Source organism: Eptatretus burgeri, chromosome 10, assembly GCF_056783735.1.
Source record: "Eptatretus burgeri isolate ZD-2024b chromosome 10, Ebu_testis_v1, whole genome shotgun sequence".
Lineage (NCBI taxonomy): Eukaryota > Metazoa > Chordata > Myxini > Myxiniformes > Myxinidae > Eptatretus > Eptatretus burgeri.
In genome coordinates, this window is record NC_140970.1 from 18,328,300 (window position 1) to 18,350,799 (window position 22,500).

The 22,500-nt window shown below is 46.2% G+C and overlaps 1 protein-coding gene across 2 annotated transcripts in view; it reads right to left on the bottom strand.

The window, feature by feature from the left end:
• Nucleotides 1–23: 23 nt before the first annotated feature.
• DSTYK (dual serine/threonine and tyrosine protein kinase) overlaps nucleotides 24–22,500 on the bottom strand; it is an 83,607-nt gene continuing 61,130 nt past the window's right edge. The window contains exons 7-11 of one of the 2 annotated variants that reach the window (XM_085897241.1): nucleotides 6,796–6,925; nucleotides 2,576–2,732; nucleotides 1,502–1,634; nucleotides 1,157–1,270; nucleotides 24–651 (exon numbers count right to left, since the gene is read on the bottom strand). In XM_085897241.1, the coding sequence (XP_085753367.1) occupies nucleotides 526–651; nucleotides 1,157–1,270; nucleotides 1,502–1,634; nucleotides 2,576–2,732; nucleotides 6,796–6,925 (660 nt within the window). In that variant the 3' untranslated portion in view covers nucleotides 24–525. The remainder of the gene's footprint in view (nucleotides 652–1,156; nucleotides 1,271–1,501; nucleotides 1,635–2,575; nucleotides 2,733–6,795; nucleotides 6,926–22,500) is intronic. The other variant, XM_085897240.1, reaches the window with a different exon arrangement.

A 22,500-nucleotide genomic window follows, 5' to 3' on the forward strand; every position in this document is an offset into this window, starting at 1 on the left:
TGGAACCCGAGCTAAATTATAAATTGCTGCTCTGAACTAGAGATGAGCCTCTGTATGCCCTAACATACACAGCAGCATGGCATCAGTCACACTCCCAGAACCAATGCAAACCGGCAGTCATGTGCTGCACATGAATGATAAGCTGAAGGATTTTTCTGTGTATAAACATTGGCAGTGTACAAATGTAGTTTTCATCCAAATAAACAAACTTTCAGCACACCTCACAGCAGTCATGGGGTAAAAGTAATCATTGCTCATTGCTTCACTGGAGCATGCGTGGTTTCACCAGCTTGGGTGAAGTCCAACCCCACCCGTGACACTAATTCTCACTGAAAGTGCAGTTTTTCACGAGTTAATCACGCAAGTTTATCATAAGCGATATTTGACGTCGAGATCAGTTTTCTCGACCGTAGGCAGCTCCTTGGTGCAGCGATTAGCTGATCGGCTTTTTTGACACGCAGACAGAAGGCACACAGAGTGGAAAAAAAGAATGCGGCAATCAACAATCTCCACATCGCCCATGTCCTAATCCATACCGGTGAAGAGCTCAGGCGCCATGTGGATGGGCGTTCCCACAATGCTGCCCGACATCATGGCCTCCGGCTTGCAAAATCCCAGGTCCGTGATCTTGGCGCGGTTCGTCTTGTCTAACTGTGCGGAGAAAAGCAGGGTCAGACAAATAATTGCTCTCTGAGAGCCTTCAAATCAATCACTGTTCCTTGGAACTCCATCACTTTCCGCACGAGTCATTTTCCAGCTGATTGCAATTCATCCGAGACAAGCTACACACTATAACCACTATGCCACTACCGTCCACCCACACCACCCACCATATGCCTCATCTTCTTTCCTCGCTTTTCTCTCGTACCCTCCCCTCTTACTTTCCAATGTTGACCACAAGTTAAAACCCCATACATGGTAATGATATTATGCTCAAAAGGTTTTGATGGAATATATGCACAAGTTTTTCCATAAGCCAAAGACAATGAAGGAAAAACAATGATACAAAATATATATATATATATATATATATATATATATATATATATATATATATATATATATATATATATATATATATATATATATATATATATATATATATATATATATCTTGAACAAACGATTTAATCATGTGCTATATCCAAAGATGTACCAGCACATTCTTGAGCTTTATATCCCTGTGGACCAGGCCTTGGCCATGCAGAAACCTGAGGCCTTCGACTACATCCAGCGCCACCTGCAGCCGAGCGCTCAGCAGCATGCCAGTCTGATAGGACATGATGGGACAGAGATAAAACCCCAAGGGTTTGGAACAGGAACGCTGACGAAAAAGAACGCTCAAAGTGATGGCTAGTCATCGATTTAAAGCACTTAATTCAAAAAGCTCTATTTATTAAAATGACGATGTTGCTGTACAAGTATGAGCAATTACTGCTAATGCATTTGTCAGAGTTCAGAGACAAGGAAAAGAGAAAGAGTGAAGAGGTGATCTTTTGACCTTGATGGCGGTGTAGAGATCACGATGCAGGCGCTCCATTATCAGCAGCACAGCAATGTTGGTGCCGCCACCATAAGTGTGATCGATTACAGAGCCATGCAGTGCAACCAGACGATCGTGTCGAGGTAAGGACCTGAGCAGATGGAGTCAATGCCAAAAATCATAGGCAATGCAATATCTTTGTCCATGGACCACTGCAAGTGCGTAATTAAATCCTAATGTTTTCCAGGACAAAAGTAGAATTGCAGCCACGTGAGCAAAACAAAATGTGCAGCATGGAGTCAAATGCTGAAATAGAGTCAGACTCCTCAGTGATTAAATATGCACTGTTGGTCAAAGGTCATCAGTCATCTTGTTCATTTGTCCTCTTCCAACTTACAGCAAGAACAATGTCCAACTTGTGTGTTCAGCTATGGTGGATGTACAAACATGTCAATTACAACTTCTGCTGAAACAATTCGACTCCAGGAAAGGGGGCTGCAGGCATACTGCAACTTTAAATGACACAATTTGTGAATTTGATTTTATCGAAGATCAAATGCACAAATAATAATAATTTAAAAAAATAAAACCTGTTCATTACAACACGAAAACAAAACGTTAAAAGAAAGTGACCCAACAAGTATCCGAAACCAATGAACATCCACAAGACAGTGGGTCAGGTGGCAGGCCCTTTGGCCTACAGGGTTCTCAGGTGTGCATCAATCCCTGAAGATGTCCCAAACAAGGGCAAAACCAACAAGTCAGTTGGCTTGCAATAACCGTTGGGTCATCCCGTTCGGTCCGATTCCTTGTGGAATTTGTCATCAGTGGTTAAAAACGTTTCGGGTAGTGCAGTTCCGAGGCTGCTCTGCAATACTAAATGCAAGTCTTATGGACCTGCTCCATAATGGAAGGGAAACATTTGTACTTCTATTCTCAGTTGCAAACAGCTGTATTGAACATGTGATAATTATATTGGTTAGAGCTGCCGACATGATTGGCTCTTCCGTAGCTAAGTCTATGCATCATCTCAAATCATCGAACCCCATTGTACATTCTTAACAGATGCTACACAGAGCACAGGACAAGCACCTGGTGTAGTGGAACTCAAGTGCGAGGTCGTTCCAATGCTTCTCATCTGGCGGAATGACCGACTTGAGGGCACAGGTCGCGTGGCCAGCCCAGCTGTCACAGGCATAGACGACACCATACTGTCCACGACCGAGTTCGTGGCCGAGCCGAGGCATCCCTGCGTGAGAAAAATTGCAGAAAACAGTCAAATGTGGCAGTTTTTAACATCATCTTATCGTGATGTGAATACCGAGATCGATGCTCGAGAGAACCTGCATGTGGGAATTGCAAGGACCTTAGCAGACAAATGGCCAGCGCAGTATGTAGGATTTGGCCATCGATATGCAATGACACGAAGCGTGCGCTCAGGACCAAATGCGTGCCAATCAAAATAAAATAATTCCAATGACCAAAAGTTTTAAGGGATAGGTAAATGTAACCACCAGCAAAATAATAAATATCGTTCGAAAAAGGAGATTCTCAAAAACAAGCAATTCAATGACTGAACCTGAAAAATAAAACAGTAAAGTGGGACCAACATAGCGCGTTACATGTTTAAAGCACACTCGCACAGCCGGCCTTTGGCTTTGCAATGTTCTCGGCATCAAATGCACCATCAGACATGCTTACCCCTATATACTGGAAGTATTTGTGTATAATTATTTTTTAGTTTTTGCAAATATTCAGCAATTTCCCACAAGATTTATTTCATGGAAGCAATCAAAGAGATAATAAACCGTTTTATCATCGATTAATAAGGGTGCACACATTTACTCGAGGAATTAAAATAATAAAATAGGATTTAAAAAAACCAGATGGCTATATAAACGTGTGGCAGGTTGGTACAGAGGGAGCACGCTTACCTTTGAGCTGTCTCGCCTGGGAGATTCTAGGCCCATCTGTTAAACTGTTAGATTGGTGCTTCGCAGGCAAGGTGTTACGTCACAAACTGCGCAGTCACTCGCTCAGACGAAGGTTAATCTGGGTGCCCATCTGCACGCATTGGTTATGCTTCAGTCACATTTGGCTCGGCGGCCGTAGGGTCTAAAAAAAATCTACGGCCACGAGCAATTATAGGGCGGCCGCACTATTTCCACGGTCACACAATGTAGCAGTCACATATGTTTTTATTTTTCGGGGAGCCACACGGGGTATTTAGAAATTGTGGAGACCGAAAACGTGGGGGTGCCGTACGGTCTTTGATTTGATGTTGCACGGTGACCTTAGGGCGTCCCTACGGCGGCCATAGAATTTTCAAGGCAGACGCAAGGTAGCCTCAAGGTGCCCGCAAGGCGACCACAGGGGGGCCCCAAGGCAAACGTGGAAATAGTGCGGCCGCCATAATTTTGGGGGGGTTGGCAAAATTCATTTTTCATTGATAAGAGCCGACGGAAAACGCACGAATAACGCAAGCCCACCGTACGCCCTGCGTACGGTCGACGTGGAACACATCTACGTCATGGCTACGGCTCATCGAATTGCTACGGCCAACCTAGAAATGAAAAAAAAGTTATAACTCTGCGCTTTAATTCCACGGAGACCCCTACGGCCTGTAAAAGACAGCCATACGGCTTAGGGCCACCCTGAAGCCACCTCAGAAACTCTGCACCCGCCGCACGTTTCTGTCAATTCAGGGGGGGAGGTACGGCTGCCATATCCTAGCCGTAGAGCAAATGTGACTCATGCTTAAGTGACCGTTAAAGATCCCGTGGTGTCTTCTGCGGAGTAGGTGAGTTATCGCCAGCACCCTGTTTGAATTACATATTCGTACGAGAATCACCTCCGGTCAAATGAAAGGCTCAGCTTGCCCGTTCATGAAAGACCTGTCCTAGAAACTTTCCCCAGTGCCTCTCCCTCCCCCCCCAGAAAGAATTGACACTAGTTGAGGCCTTTCTTGGAGTAGTAGTGTTGAAAAAAAAAATTGCACTTGTCGCAGCAATGTATGGTATATGTAAAAACTGTGGAACCTTGATATAACAGACATCAAGAATGAGCGAGTCTTTTTCAGAAAGATTGCAGAACGTGGCAAAACGTACAAGGGAGACTTTCCACCTGTGACGAAGGTCGAGATCGTGATAAATCTTGACGCAGTACAGTGTAGTGTAGTGTAGTGTAGTGTAGGTAGTGTTGGTAGTGTGTGAGCTTCTGCTTTAAACCAAAATAATACAACAGGTTGATAACTTCAAGCACAATAAGGTAGAAAACATCGTTTTATGTACTTTTTTTTCACAAATATATAAAGTTATGGCTCAAAGCTCATGCGCAAGCTCCGTATCTCTTCTTTCTTACAATTCCCAGAAACCGAAGGGTGACATGCCACTTCCAAACATTAAAACCACGGCCTTGAGCGTCTTCACAAGTCCCGTATTGTTCTGAAGTTTGCTTTTGTTTGCATTTCTCATCCAGTTACATGCATTATCTGCCAATGTACTAAGATAAATTGTGGAGCAATGACTGGGACCTTTATCCACAAAAAAACCCATCATATTCAATGACTCGCACCAATGCACCACAGCACTCAACAGCAAGAAAAAAAAAAGAAAAGAAAAAAACACCTGGAGTAGGCAAAAAACAAATAATTTTGCAAATGACAAATGATGCCTTGAAGGAGCTTGGAGGTATTTCTCAAAACGTTTGCACATCTATAGTTGTTGTACAGTGTAATGTAACTGTAAAGCCATCAAACTAAATTATTTTACCATGAACAGTGGCATCCAAGACCCAGGTATAGCGGCAAACGCTTCTCAAACATGGATCTTTCATGTCTCCTGAGAAATTAGAGAACGTTTTGTTGCCATAGAAAGCGACAAAAGGAACATTTTGTTATCTCCGCCACTGAAGGTGCATGCTGGTTATGTTTTCACAACTGTCGTCTGTCTGTCTATGATCAGGATATCTCAAAAACTTGGAGACGGATTCGGGCGAAACGTGGTGGACAGGTTGGGTGTGTGACAAGGAAGAATTGATTCGATTTTGGTGAAGATCCGGATCCGAGAATTTTTTTAAAACTTCAAACTTTCAAGTGATTCTTCATCCTTGAGAGATGGGGCCAAAACGATATATAGTACGATATCTCAAAAAGTTGTGGACGAGTTGGGTCGGCGACAAGAACAAGCCGATTCAATTTTGGTTCAGGTCCGGATGCAGATCAGGCCTAGCTGTGGGATACAAAACGTAAACTGTTCAACCTGACAGAGGTATGCGCTCCACCGAGTGCCGTTCTTGTTTCCAACTGCAACTGTATTGCTGCAACAACATCCATAGAACCCAAGCACAACAATCACTATAAACACTGTATCATGAAGTGTCGCCCCTTGTTGGCAGTGGCAGAAAAAAGATAAAATTGTTTGGCCAAAAAGAGCAGCACAGCATCACCAAAGACACACCAGTAAGCCTGCGAAGCAAGCAATGACCCACTTCAGCAGCAATCTGGCTCTGCGGTGGAAATGCATGACAAAACGAGAGCTGTGCAGTTTACCAGCATCGTAAACAAGGGAATGCATGAGCAATTCATGAGACACTTGGCCATCGAAACACAGAGCCAAATGCTCTGTTTGAAAACACTTTACATGTGGGCATCCTTTTGCATAATAAAATATACTTTGTTTCGGAGCCAATAGCTGCACTCACAAGCAACAGGGCAGATTGCTTGCTCATCATTTAAATAATCTTTTGCTACTAATGCAAAAGGGATTGGCAAAATATCTCGACAGTAGTTTGTTCATCTTTGAGCTGTCCAGCCTGGGTTTGATTCTCGGCCTGAATATAAATTAACGTAATGGTGCTTCTCGAGCAGGGTGGTGCATCAACGAGCACATCGTACCGACACTAACATGGCTGTCCTGTTTGCTAGCATTTGCCTGTGAGTGCCACAGGTAGCTTTTGAAACGGAAGGCCATTGTACTCAAGTAACCTTGAGAAATTGAAAATTCCTTCGCCAAGGGCTGCTTCCGCAGCAACCTGTGATGAAGTAGTGACCTATCAAGGGTACATTCTCTCACCAAAGCAAATGTTCACAGTGTAGTTGTAGGCATTCTAGATGTCCTCAGAGGGGGATGAAAGCCACTATTATTTTCATGACAAATGTAAAAACCAATCCTTCATTTGTGTGTATCTTTTGTTTCAACATTTTCCTTCACCATCCAAAACAATTCTAACTAGACCCAGTGCCATTATGGTTTGAGTGTCCACCCTGAGTTTGCGAGGTTGGCAGAAAGAGCAAAAAATTTCTCTTTACATACCATGGAGCAGCAAATCCCTGAGTGAACGGCTTTCAAGAGACAAGCAGGCGAGGCGTGGTGCGTGATCTTTCCGGACCTTCATCCACATGCCCTCTGTTCGCTCAAGCCGACCCGAGTGCTTCATCTCCAGCTATTTGGCGACGGGGTAGAAAAGGAAGCCAAGAATTAGAGAGAAAAAAAAAATAGGTTAACAAGAAAACCTGATGTTTCTTTCTCAATGTTAAAAGCACATTACCAGGGTTAAGGGCACTGAAGTCGTGCACAGCAAACCCAACAAACAATTCATCTCATTTTATAAATGATGCAGATCGATGGAAGGACAAGCATGTTTCACTGAGACAAAATATCAACGACAATAACAACAATAGAATTATGTAACCCAAATAATAATAATACCAACAATACTTTTGTCACATTAGCAAAGAACAAACACATGATGAAAGCCATTTCAATTAAATATATATATATATATATATATATATATATATATATATATATATATATATATATATATATATATATATATATATATATATATATATATATATATATATATATATATACATACACATATATTGTTGCGTTTCTGGGAATCGCATGCCACCAAAGCAAAAGCAACTATCATACAGTGGTCACCAGACAGTTATCCTATATACGTGTCGTTAGTCTCTTCCCTCTTGTCTAATGGGTCAAATTGGATGTGCGTTGTGGGGATCTCATAGCTAGGTTTGCTTACACCATTAACTTCATTTCTACTCTTCTTTTCTGCTTATCCCTGAGGTAAATCCGAATTTGGGTCCTCACGTAGGCCAAAAAGAAAGAAACGGTGTGCCAGCCATCAGGGAGGTATGGCCCAGTGGAGCATCCCCCCCAAAACGTATTGGTGGCGCGATCGGACAATCATGTGAGGTATTCAGAGACCGTTAGCCTCATTTCCTCTTCTCCTTTAACTCCTCTTTATCGGGGTGTGTGTGTGTGTGTTGTGTGTGTTGTGTGTGTTGTGTGTGTTGTGTGTGTTGTGTGTGTTGTGTGTGTTGTGTGTGTTGTGTGTGTTGTGTGTGTTGTGTGTGTTGTGTGTGTTGTGTGTGGTGTGTGTGGTGTGTGTGGTGTGTGTGGTGTGTGTGGTGTGTGTGGTGTGTGGTGTGTGGTGTGTGGTGTGTGTGTGTGTGTGTGTGTGTGTGTGTGTGTGTGTGTGTGTGTGTGTGTGTGTGTGTCTGGCCTGGCACCTGTCCTCGTAAGTTTTAGAATGCAAAAGATTATTATTATTTCGGGTTAAGTCTGCTCTGTGTCTGCTTTTGTAAGTGGGAACAGAGACAGCTCCCCCCCTGATGGTCTTCTCACCCGACCCCTGGCCTGCAACAATATATGTATGTATGTATGTATGTATGTATGTATGTATGTATGTATGTATGTATGTATGTATGTATATATATATATATATATATATATATATATATATATATATATATATATATATATATATATATATTGTTACGGCTGTGGAAATTCGCAAACCACCATTCAGGGCCCATAGGTGAGATAACTCTAAGTACATGTGTAGTTTGCCCCAAACCCATTGTTTAGAGGGAATTTATGTGATTCATTCGGGCTGCGACGCTTTGAGTTAGGTGTTTTTCTGTTCTATCTTTATTTTGAACCAACCACGTCTGAACCGCCATCACACAACAACCACCAACCACAACGCCGCTTCACAACAACCACAACCACACCTGCCTCTCAACAACCACGCCATCCTCACCACTCCGCCAGCAACCGTCAACATCTCCACGAACACAAAAGGGGAACAACAACAATTCCCACCCCGATTTCCCTGGTAAACAAGAATGACGGTTGGAACTCAACTCCCACCCCGATTTCTCTGGTGGAATGTCCCCCCCCACCGTGTGCCGCGAAGGGAGGGGCGGGGTGCCGGAGAAATAAAAGGGCGCACGGAGGCACCGCTGAGGGGAGGTCAGGTCAGGGCGGTCGGTGAGAGTGTCAGTGTCAGTCGGCGGTTCATGGTCTTCTGCCCGTCTGGGCCTTGGAGAAGCAGTCCGTAGAGCGACCCGCTCGTTGGAGCTTGCAGTCGGTGGAGAGTCCGGACGTCGCGGAGGGGAAGCGGACTGGAGGCGCCACTCTGCCAGCTGTCGCGCGGATCTGCGCGTTCGTACAAGGAGTGCCGGAGAGAGCTCGCCCACCATCGCATCGCGAGGGTGCAGGTAACCTGCAACGATCTCGTGGGACTTGTTCGGTCTGCCAAGTCCCACGCCATAAAAGGCCCATGGGCCCCATCTGCCCCCTTGTCTACGAGGGTGGCTTCTTTCCTTTGCTTTTGAGTAAATGTGTGTTGGCGCCGTCTGTAAAGTAGAACTAAACTGTATAAGTGTTGCCGTGTGTACGCGTATTCGGTTTAACTCTTGCTTTCGCTTTATATGTGCATTTTGATTATTGTGGCTGTATATATGTGCTTTCCGTGTGCCGCGGAATAAATGTGCATTGTGTTGAACTGTTTTCACGTTTCGCTTCGTCTTCTTCCTTTTAATTGACCCTCCATCCTGCTTCACGTAAAGGGTTTGTAGTGGGCTTAATACGCCCGATAATTAATCGGAACCGTCGAGGCCGACGATAACACTGCTAGGTTATCCCGATAGCATGGAACGGACCGCTTCAGCGGTTCGTGTCCGGAGTCGGCCTGCGGCGAGGTACGATCGCCCGGTCAACCATCCACGCAGGTACTTAGGTAGATCAAATTTGGCGAGCAACCCTATCCTGCGCGGGTGGGCAATTGGCATGGTCGTGGTGGGGTTAAACCCCCACCCGTGACTAGCTCCCGGCATTGTTCCGAGAGGGTCACGACAGAATTGTCTGTTCCGGTGGGCGAGGCGGTCGCCATTCGAGTCGAGTGGCCAATCGCACACCGGCGGGCGCAAATTCGCAACACTGGTGTCAGGAGTGGGATTCGAATCCCTCCCGCCTCCAAGCTAAATTCACGGGGAATCGGTCCAGGGGTGAGAGGAGCGACCCCCGATTCCCTCCAAATTAGGAGCAATTTAAATTAACCCCTTACGAGAAATAAGATGGAGTCTCAAGGCGAGCGGGAGCCGAGGGTAGTAGGAATGGATTTAGAAATGTTGGAATCCATGGTCCAGGATAAAATCCCCGTGCAGGAAATGCTTGTTGTGCAGGACGAACTCCCCCAACCAAACTCAGAGCCCGAAATGGGTGCGGCAGAGGCCGCGGGGTAGAACACCCCCCCTCCCCACCTCCGTCAAATCCCCTCCCCGGCTCCCAGCGAAACCGAGACCGATGGTGGCGGATCGGTCCTGCTTTCACCATTAGTCATCACACAAATTATGGAAATGATCACACAAGCGATGAGGGGGGAGATGCAACAAATGGGAAGCAAAATAGATGGAGTGAACAAACAGATGGATACAAGCACGAATGGAATAGAAACAAATGTGTGCAGGATGAATAATCAAATGAATGCGAATTTACAACAGGTGAAGAACGGAATGGAAAACAAAAGGAAAGAGATGCGGGGTGAGACGCAGAACATGGGCCGAAGCCTGCAGACGGGCATGAAGGCAATAGCAGTGGAGCTCAAAATGGTGACGCCACGCGTGGGAGCAAACGAGCTGAGAAGGAGTGCAACAGTTGTCAGGCCCGCAGTGGAGGCGGGTAAGGACAAACTAATTCGGGAGACATGTTGGGCGAGGGTAGTGACAGAGAAAGCAACAGTGACGGTGACCGAGAGGGAAAAACTAATTAGGGTGACAGAGACGTGCACGAGGGAGATAAGAGACGAGGAGAAAGGAATTGGGAGGGAGAGAAAAGAACAATTAAGATGGAAAGCAAGGATGATGTACGAGGAGAAAGTAAAATTGAAGTCCAGAGAGATGGAAAAACTCCAGAAAGAAACAGAAACTAATAAATGTACAGACACGGAAGATAGAGGGTGAATTGGACGGGGTTAGAGACGCACACACACACAGAGGTAGTGGAGGACCATGAGTGGGAGCTGGCGGACTGGTTAGAGACCTGGTGCGAGCAGCTGGATGGCCTCCTCCAGGAACGAGGGGAGGGAATATTCCCCCTTGAGGCGACTCACAAGCAGGTGGGTTCGGTCGTGCTTTGCGGGGTCGAGGGGACGGGTGCAGCGAACGGGTGCACGAGGAGCTTGGGGGGTATAGAGGCCCCGGAACCCCTTGTGGTGGCGCGGGTCCCCGGTGTGATTGTCCCCAGTGTGGTTACGAGTGTTGTCCCGGTGTGTGTGGTGCAAGGTGTGAGTGCGCCCCCGTGTGTGGAAGCGACCCCGTGTGTGAGTGGTGTGGTGCCAAGTGTGCCAAAGTGAGTGCTTCCTAGCACGCCGTGTGTGAGTGAAACACCGCGGGTGAGTGCCCCCGCGTGTGTGAGTGAGGCACGGTGTGTGAGTGAGACACCGCGGGTGAGTGCCCCCGCGTGTGTGAGTGGTATGGTGTGTGTGAGGGAAACGGCACGAGTGAGTGAACGGCCGAGTGTGAGAGAGCGGTATGTAAGGGAGATGTCGGTTGGCATGCGGGAGCAAGCAGCCGCGACTCCCGGCATGAATGTGATGGAGTGGAGTGTGAGTGTCGCGACACGTGGGAGTGCATGTGTCGAATGGAGACGACGGCGACAGATAGACAAGGGCCGGATAGCGGCCGTAGCTATTTTGGGGACCGCGCCGGGTTCACCCAGCAGCGAGCGCGAGGTCCGTGCTGTGCAACGCACGAAGCCACCACGTGATCGCTTGCGGGAGTGAAGCCCGGTCCGGAAACGAGCGAGGTGAATGTTGCCGATCCCGCGACGGACAAAGTTTAGGCAGGATTTCGAATTTGGACCAGACGGGTTCTCCACGCGGTTGTGTGTGTTAAGCTCCAACGGGCAGAGCACATGTGTTTGCGTGGGGAACCCCTCGAGACGCGAGGCTTGTGTTTTTTATGCGCCAGGTGACGTCATGGCTGCGTGCATGGTTGGAATCCGGCAGGAGGGTGAATCCCTACCGGATGGTGTCATCCGAGAGGGACGAGGGACGCGAACGGCTGCCATGACGTCACGGGCAGGGACAAAGTGCGCAGGTTGCGAGTTGCTGTGCTGGTGCTGCGCAGTAAAAAAAAAAGAAAAAAAAAGTAAGCCTCGCTTTCGGGTGAACAGGATTCCCTGGGCAGGGGTGGAAGACCCCCTTGTCCTGGGCACAGGATGACACGAGTTATTGGGAAGGGTTAGCTTAGTTAGACCGGCTTCATGGGGCAGGGGTAAGTCCTCATGGTGCCCGTGGAATGGATTAGTTGGAGGGATTCAGTTTAGACTTAGGATGGAAAAAATGACATTTTGAGGACAAAGACAGACTTTGAGTGTGTAGAGGGGACGTAGCTTAGCTACGTAGTGTTAAAAGGAACGTGCTATAGCGTAAGGGACGACATGGGAGCACGAGTGAGATAGGGGATGTAGTGAGCAGGATGGCAGGATTCAGCGATGGAATGTGTGTTGAAAAGTTGTGAGGTGAGTGCTTGGTGAGTGAGTGAGGCCAGCGGGTCTGTATGTATGGAGCGAATGTGGAACGCATGGTGCGATGAGTGATTGGGGGGAGGAGTGACTCCCGCCCAAGGGACCCCAGGGTCAGTGTAAAGTGAGTTAGCTGGGTTAGTTAAATTGACAAAATGGAAGTCGTTTTGCTGTTAGTGGGAGTGTAGGCTCGATACCCATTTGGAGGGGTGCAGGAGCCCTGTTGAAGGGCTGGGAGCGTGACTGCGAAAGGTGAGTATCGCTGAGTGGGTACCCCGGGCACCAGGCTAGTCGGCCGTAGTAGGCCAAGGGCCCATGGGGGGCCGGGATAGCGTAGTGGGCACGGGTGCGCCCGCATGGTGCGGGGGCCCGGGGCGCCATTAGCCGCGTGGGCAGTGTTGTGGGCACGGGTGACCCTCGGAAAGGGGCCCGGGAAGCCAGCCTGCCACGTGAGCGTTTCAGGGGAGTCATCAGGGAGGGCACTCCCCAGTGTTTAGGGAGCTGGTAGGCCCGGAGGCAGTGTAGTGCCCGGGGGTGCCATAGCTGGAGAATCGGCAGAGGGTCATGCCTGCCAAGGGGAGCCACGCGTCCCAGCCATGAGACCGTGTGAGGGCACGGGAAGAAAATTGGGGGGCGAGGCCCGAAATTGCGAGTAACCAACACAGGCGACGGGAATCTGGGCTGCTAGAACCAATAGTTTAAGCGCGAGGCGCTTGTTTAAAGCCCCAGGGTAGTTTAAGAGATAATGGTTGGGGGTAGATTAGGAGATGTACCCCTCCGCACCATCCATCCCTTCGCTCTCGTTGTGGGCCGCTGGACCCACTTTGGGTTAGATTGCTGAAGTCTGGGGAGGCCATCCTGAGGCTTGAGTTGGGCCTCGACACAAGACGCTAGCTCTCCCTTATTCCCCTCCGGGAAGGGAACGTAGGGGTTGGGAGTAGGCTAGGGGATGATAGGTTAGCTGAACAAAGACAGTAAAGGGGGTTAGGGGACGATTTATAGTGGGGAAGTAAAAATAAAAATAACAAAAAAATAAGTTGGGGCTAAATTGGGTTTTACAAATTAAGGGGGTGGGTATAGACAGTAACAGGCAAAGGCGATACGTGGGAGGGAGACAGTAGGCAGGTCCGAGCCCGCATTCCGAGTGGCCAACACCACCACACTCCCTCCACCAACCTCCACTGACAGACACAGGCCGGCCAACTTCATCGGCAGCTGTGTTTTGCTGCGAGGCCTGTACCGGCCGGATCGTCTGCAGCTGCTGGGCTTCAAGGCCTGTGCCGGCCAGTTCATCTGCCGGCTGTTTTTACTGCATGGCATGTGCCGGCCAGTTCGTCTGCCGGCTGTGTTTGTCTGCAACGGCCTTGATCTGCCGGCTGTGTTTGCCTGCTTTTGCCATCCATGCCCACTGCCATGTTCACCAGCCCCGTTCAATTTTGCTTTGCCCCCACCCCCCCTTGTTCATTGCCATGTGTGCCAGGATCAAGGCAATAGTTAGCAAGCTGCAAGAACTGTCCTGTTGGCAGCTACAACACGGGCCTGCAGTGGCGGCCCGTGCACCGGTTCTCTGTTGACTCTTCTTCTTTTTCCAGCAGAGTTCATTGATCCTGGGCCATGGTTAGTATAGAATTTGTAAGTAAGATGTACTGTAAATATGACTGCGCCCCCGGCATGTCTGTCTCGCGCCGGCAATTTTATTTAAGTCGTCCGTGTGAGTGTTTAGTTTAGTTGTTTAGTTAGTTACTCAGCCCTCAGGTTATTTATTTTGGGGACACGAATACCATGAATGTCGCACTCAGGGATCCGAAGGTAAAACGTACTAGGGAAGAACTACACATGATGGCACATGAGAATTTGACGACTCGGGACGAGTCTGTAAAAAGGGGAGGGGGTAGTGTTACAGCTGTGGAAATTCGCAAACCACCATTCAGGGCCCGTAGGTGAGATAACTCTAGGTACATGTGTAGTTAGCCCCAAACCCATTGTTTAGACGGGATTTATGCGATTCATTCGGGCTGCGACACTTTGAGATAGTCGTTTTTCTGTTCTATCTTTATTTTGAATCAACCGCCATAACCATCAAACCACCACTGATAAACCCTCCACCACCCTCACCTCTCTCTCTCCTTCTACGGCCATTCCCGCAGCACCTGTGAACACTGAGCGTCGGGCTGTCTTGGGCTCGTTCAAGATACGCACCGAGCCACGAGTGCAAATAGCGGCCTTTCCGAGGGAGAATTCGGATCAAGAACGCTACACGCCCACTTCTGATCTGTCCAATTAGCAAGCGCGGGGCGGCTTTGCCCCGCCTCCAGGCGAGTCGGTGTGAAATCGATATATGCAAATTCTAGGATCAGGGGAGGTTCACGCCCACTTTTCCTCCATCCAATGGGCGAGCATGGCTCCGCCCCCGAGGTTGTCCTGATCCGGAATTTGCATATTGTTTTCTCCTGCCGGCCTATAAAATGGCGAGCGCAAGGCGAATCGTGAAAGAGTCAGTTTTTGGTTGGAGAGCAGAGTGTGGCAGCGGCAGAGTGTGGCAGAGAGTGGAGTCGGGTGGTGAAGGCATCGAGTTGGGTTCTGCAGTCGGCTGAGGAGAGTTGTGGGAAGAGGCCAAGGAGCTCGGGTCCGAGGCGAGAAGGACGGCGGTCGGCGACGAGGTCGCGGTGGGAGATCGCTCGTCGCGGGACTCAAGCCAGCCAGCCATTCTCCTTCCCCCAGGGCAACAACAATTCCCCCTTTTTCCCCGTGCTGAGATAGTGCAACAAAGGGGGCCCCATTCCCACCCCACTCCAAGCGTCGTGCCAACGAAACCCGCGAAGGAGCACGGAGTCGGGGCACAGCCACGCGGCCACTTCTGCGGCTCGCCCACCAACGAGTCACGAGGAAGCGGGTAGGACCCACCCGGTCTCGCGGACCTGGCCGCTCCTTCAGGTCCCGCGCACATATTGGCCTACAGGCCCATCTGCTCCCTTGTCTATGAGGGTGGCTTCTTTCCTTTGCTTTTGAGTAAATGTGTGTTAGCACCGTCTGTAAAGTAGAACTGTATAAGTATTGCCGTGTGTGCGCGTAGTCGGTAGTAACTCTGCATCATTGTTTCTTTTGTTTAACTGCTACATGTGCACTTTGACTGTTTGGCTGTATATGTGTGCTTTCCGTGTGTCGCGTAATAAATGTGCATTGTGTGAACTGTTTTCCCGTTTCGCTTCGTCTCTTCTTTATTGACCCTCCATCCTGCTTCACGTAAAGGGTTCGTAATGGGTGCAAAACGCCCGATAATTAATCGGAACCATCGAGGCTGATGATATCACTGCTCGGTTATCACTGTAGCACGGAACGGGCCGCCCAAGCGGCATGTGTCCGGAGTCGACCTGCGGCGAGGTGCGATCGCCCGGTCGACCATTCGCGCAGGTACTTCGGTATCTCGAATGTGGCGAGCGACCCTATCCTGCGCGGGTGGGCAATTGGCACGATCGTGGTGAGGTTAAACCCCCACCCGTGACGAGCTCCCGGTGTTGGTCCGAGAGGGTCACGACTGAATTGTCCGTTCCGGTGGACGAGGCGGCCGCCATTCGAGTCGAGCGGCCGATCGCACGCCGGCGGGCGCGAATTTGCAACTATATACATATATATATATATATATATATATATATATATATATATATATATATATATATATATATATATATATATATATATATGCACACACATACATACATATATATATATATATATATATATATATATATATATATATATATATATATATATACATATACATACATATATATATATACATATACATACATACATATATATATATATATATATATATATATATATATATATATATATATATATACACACATATATATATATATATATATATATCTATATATACATACATATACACATATATATATATATATATATATATATATATATATATATATATATATATATATCTATATATACATACATATACATATATATATATATATATATATATATATATATATATATATATATATATATATATATATATACATATAAAAACATATACATATATATTTATTATTTCTGTTAACGTCTGCGTGTAATTTGACATGTCTCCTCCAAAACTGCCGGACGGATTGTCGTCACTTTCGGCATGTGGGTGGTCTGTGGTCTAATAAACAGCATGGGCAATGTGAGATCGCGCCAGATGGACAGGTTTGGCAATTCTGGTCCATTTTCTAATTTTTACATTTGTTTGCATGGCGACGTGTGACATCACCGCTGAGAGGCGTAAGGACGTCATGACATCATCGGTCATTCTCTGACGTCATTACGTCTGTCGTCGACAGACCATCACTGCCGAGAGGCGTAATGCCACTCCTCAAAAACAGTGTCTGCAATGTAAAACTCTCTTCTGCACATGCTGACTATCTCAGATGCTGAATTTGACACAAAAAATGTAACAAGAAACTTGTATTTAAAGTAAAGATTTATTTAAAAAAATAATACTGCTCCTGTTCAATCAAGGGCTAGGCCTATATCATGTTAAACTTGCCCCATCAGACACCAACCTTCCAGTCACACTGCAGAGGATGCAATTTCCAGTGAGACTCGCATACTCGATGACCATAAACAAATCCCAGGGCCAAACATTTGACAAACTCGGAATATACCTCCCAGCCCCTGTGTTCTCCCATGTCCAACTATATGTTGCATTTTCACGTGCAAGAGGTTACTCCTATATATCTATAAAAGTGGACAATAATTCCTCACAAGGACTATTCAGCAACAAGGCACTCACCAAAAATGTCATGCACAGGGAGGTCCTTTAGAAAACTAAGGACAGGTAACCATAGTGCATCACATCCATAATGACACCCTCCCCAGCTTCCCATAACATCAACTATTATGCCTCATCCACCTTTTGTCACCCATTCAACTCCATGCGGAGCACTGGTATATGCTAGTGTATATATATATATATATATATATATATATATATATATATATATATATATATATATATATATATATATATATATACACATATATATATATATATATATATACACATATATATATATATATATATATATATACATATATATATATACATATACATATATATATACATATACATATATATACATATACATATATATATACATATACATATACATATACATATATATATACATATACACATATACATATATATATATATATATACATATATATATATATATATATATATATATATATATATATATATGTGTATACATATATATATACATATATATATATATATATATATATATATATATATATATATATATATATATATATATATATATATATATATATATATATATATATATATATATATATATATATATATATATATATGGAGAGAAAGATACATGGATGTGTATGTGGATGTATATATTGTTGCGGGCCGGTGGTCAGGTGAGAAGACCATCAGGGGTGGGGGGGGGGGGGAAGCTATGTCGGCTCCCACCAGATTCCCCAGAATTGTTGGCAGTCGCACACGGATAATTCCGTGACGCGGCGGGTCGCTTAACCGACCGTGAACGCCAATAACTCAACCGCGTGACCTGGGGTCCTCCCTTCTATGGGTTAATCGGGTTACCTAATAAATCACGTGGTTTAATTACCGGGGAACATGCCCTCGGTACGCCTTGTCCGAACTGGATCACTCTACCAGAACGGATCACTTTACCGGATCGGATGCAGCTGAGCGACACTGCCAAGGACGTACCGGCTAAAAGGAACGGATCGTTGGGAGTAAAGTCCCAGCTAAACTAGGATTCGGACTATGCTGGATTAATGGAAGAAAAAACAAAAACGAGCAGGGAACATTCCTCATAATAATTTATTTACAGTGGGTGAGGAAAGGTATGTGGTACAATAAAGATTTATTGGGGTGTGTTGTGCAGAGATATGGGAGAGAGGTGTGGTGCAACAAATAAACAGGCAACTTACAAAAGCGGACACAGAGCAGACTTAATGCGAAATTAATAACAAGCGGTGCCAGGAACAACAAATCCCGCCCATTTAAGGCATAAAGTTATTTTGGGGATCAAATTTAAATTTGATATATCCTTAACCTGAATGTTGATTATAAGGAATAGAATAACGAATATTTTAGTCTTAGTTTGAAGTCAATTAAACCATTTTTGACGAAGTTATGACCGTAAAATGATTTTGTCAAATGAAAGCCAATAAAGGACTTGATATATGTCTTCCATCGTAAACACGCAAATTCCTAACCTTTTTTGATTTATAATGGAAAATTTGTAATTTTGACTGATGACCATGACCCCCAAAACTTCGAACCCTACCGATCTTCACAAATATGCATTTTTCACTGTATAGTCCAGCAGCCATTTCTCATATGAGGCCAAATAAGGAAATTCGTTCAACACCCCCTACATAAAGGGTTTGACTTAACAGAGTGGTAGAATAGACCCTATAGAACACCTCCAGGTAGTATGTGGTTTCAAATTGTGGTATCATTAAAATTCTACAGGCCATTATACATACCAAGGGTACTTAACAAGAGGATCACTGTGGGCTGGCAAAATTTAGGGGGAGGGGTAACATAAACGTGAATATCTTTGTCTTGACTCAACCAATTTTCAATATTGAGGTATCATTGGCTTCCTATTATAAGTGATTTGAAAATAGCCTTTGCCATGGCATCACCAAATCTAAAATATCACACTAATCCAAACTGATATTTTTAATTGTGTTCTCGTATGAAGGTGAACGGTGTTTCTCAATTACTACTGGTATGTATACATTTTGGAAATCAAACGCTTTAGAAAGTATTGTTCTGCAGAAATTCATATACATACAGAGGCGCGCATAAAGAAAACTGCAACTGTTATTTTTAGCGGTCGTCTTTTACTTGTGTATAGCAACACGGAAGCACATACATCAGAGCTGAGCATAATAGTTGTCTTTGCAACGCGGAAGTACATTAGTGAAAGCCGAGTATCATAGTTGTCTCTGGCAGCACGGAAGCTACTCATTCATCATAGTGGATGATAATAGTTATCATGGTCGACACTGGGAGCTGTGCATGACAACACAGAAGCACATTACTGAGAGCGAATCATAATAGTTGTGCATGGTTGCACGGAAGCACATTCGTCAGAGCGGTTTGTAATATTTGTGTCTGACAAGGAATCACATTCGCCATGGAAGCATGAAGATGTCATCTGTTGTAACTTTTAGTCAGCATCTTCTTCACCACTGGATTCAAAGATTGTTCTTGGATTTTCACAAGTTTCTTCGGCCATACATGCACATGCTTCTGTGCGTGGCATGTGGTTGGTTCTGCATGTGCAATCAGCTCGGCGACATAAAGACTTCTTGCAGTGACAGACAGTCAGCTCCAAATGACCCCGTGGTGCTGGATCTTTGGTCATGAGCACAGCCTGCAGGGCCCCATCCTGAATTTTCCAGCCATGTCCAGCTGCTGGTGGAAGGCTCTGTGTAGGCTCCAATGCTCTCTTCCATACATAGGCCTGGTCATTTCCTCGCTTCATATGTTGCTGTAAGCTGTCGAATGTAGGGGGACATTTTCATTTCTTTGTCCCTTTTGACAGAACTGCCAGTATGTCACATTGTTCACTTTCCTCCCAGCCCCCTTGGTTGTTGAGTACATTGCACATATGAAGGCTTCGCGTGCTTCTGAAGTGCTGTTGCTGAGCTCGGGTTCTTCTCCACGCTGTCCCAGACCGGTCTGATGCTCTTTACTGTCAAGTAAGACATTGAAACCCTTTTTCTTGCCGAGTCCTGAGAGTGCACTGTTTGAATCGCACCCAGTGAGTGCGTGGAAGCCGAGTAAAGCATTACACAGCTCAGGTCCTAGTTAATGTGCCAAGCTGTGGATAGGAATATACCTAGCTTTATCCTTGATTCCAGTCCGAAACCACAGCTCCCGAGACAGGAGTTTTCTGTAGTGTGTGGTGCAGAGGACAGCCACATCTGTGTCAGGTGGTTGAATCACAATCCTGTTGTGATAATGAGAGGCATGTTTTGCATGTAGCAATATTTGTGTGTCTGCCTCTTCATGATCTGACTTGAGGGGAACCGGTTCTTCGCAGTGCCCTCTGATGACTAGCACAGACTTCTGTGGGTTCTTGAAACCACCACCGATGACTAGGTGTTGACCATCAAGCAGAGTGTCTACCCCCATGTGGCACCATGTGTCTGTCAAGAAGGCACACAAGTTGACTTTGTTTTCTACATTTCCAATGTATTTGATCCACTGCTTTGGAATAGGAGTGGCTGGCCCTTGGATTGTCACCTCTAAGGCTGCAGATGTTCCTCGTTTCTCTCGCTCCCCAGCTTTCATTGAGAGGCTGGAGTACCGGTCGAAGACAACATCAACCCGCTGACAACCATTCCGACGTAGAGGGGCAGTAACCAGGCTGTAATACTTGAATGCCATTTCACAGAAGTTTGCAGCACCAGCGGACTTTGTCATCTGTACCAGCGCCTTTGCATCGACGATGTAGGCGGTAGACATCTGGCTGGTTGTGACTTGTGGCAGTTTTGGATGGACATCTACCTTCTTCTCTAACTCAGCAATGAGTACGCTCTTGTTGGTCTTCCTCAAGCTGCCATCGTAATGGGCCAGCGATAATGGCACTGTTGATAGCTCGTAGCTGAGGAGTTCTCTCAGATTGATGTCCCTTTACTTGACTTTCCTGTGATCAGAAGGCGGCCAAAGAGTTCACGGTCAGCACTAAGAGTGATAACTTTCTCATCAGTTAGCTTCACTGATTTCTTCTTGCTTAGTGTGGCAAATGTCTAGATCTTCAGGTTTGGCAGGGAATCCCAAAATGTCACTTCATTGGTATTCAGTCTCTGTTCAACAAATGTTAGCATTTGAGCTGTGCCGATCTGGTAGGAATTAACCATGCGTGTAGCAGCATTTCTGTACATATTCTGAAAGAGAATTATAATACGAAGCCAATGATACCTCAATATTGAAAATTGGTTGAGTCTCGACAAAGATATTCACGTTTACGTTACCCCTCCCCTAAATTTTGCTGGCCCACAGTGGTAAGTACCCTTGGTATGTATAATGGCCTGTAGAATTTTAATGATACCACAATTTGAAACCATATACTACCTGGAGGTGTTCTATAGGGTCTATTCTACCACTCTGTCAAGTCAAACCTTTTCTGTAGGGGTGTTGAACTATTTCATTTTTTTCAGGTCCTTGCTCCTGGACTAATAGGAATGGGTAGGATTATAAGTGACAAATAGAATAAGGTTCACTATAAACTTAGTTTGAAGTAAATCAGATCATTTTTGACAAAGTTATGAGCGAAAAACGATGTTGATCTTTTCATGACCTTCACCTTGACCTTTGATCCAATTGGACCCAAAAGTTAATGGGGTCACCCAAGGTTCATTGCCCACCTGTGGACTAAATTTGATAGTGTTTGCTAAAGCAGTTTTGCCGTAAGGTTGCTAACAGACAGACAGACAGACAAACAAACAAACCGGATGATTACAATATCCTGCTCCTTCCCTCCGGGGGGGGGGGGGGGGGGTGGGATAATAATAACAATAACGATCTTCTGTGGTCTTACTTAAGCAGACAGACGCGAGGACACACACACGCACCCACAGACACAGAAAACCAGATGAAGAGAGTTTTGAACCAGGAAGGGAAAGGAGTTGAAGCTAGTTCTCTGTACCTTTGTGCTTGATAGCACGACGCGCCACCAATACGTTTTGGGGGGGCGGGGGGGGGATGCTCCGTGGTGCGGTACCCGACAGTGGGCGCGTTGTCTCTGGCTTCAGCAGCACGTGTGGAGAAGGACCCCTTCCTTCCTCGTACCTGACACCTTCCTTCGTGAAGGAGGAGCTTGAGTGGAGAAGGGGCAGAGTCCAGAGTGCGAGGGTGGAGTGGTAGGCGGGACCAGGTAGGCGGGTGGGGTCGACGTTGTGTGAGCGGAGATGAGGAGGCGGAGTCCAGACAGCAGGAGGCGGATCGTGGCGGTGTCGACAAGGGCGAGGCGAGAGCGGGAGAGAGGCGGAGAAAGAGCAAGAGCGGCAAGAGGCAAGAGAAAGACGGAGGGACCGCTCCGACCTTTATAGCACGTGCAGCTCTGGGGGAGGGGCCATGCCGAATCG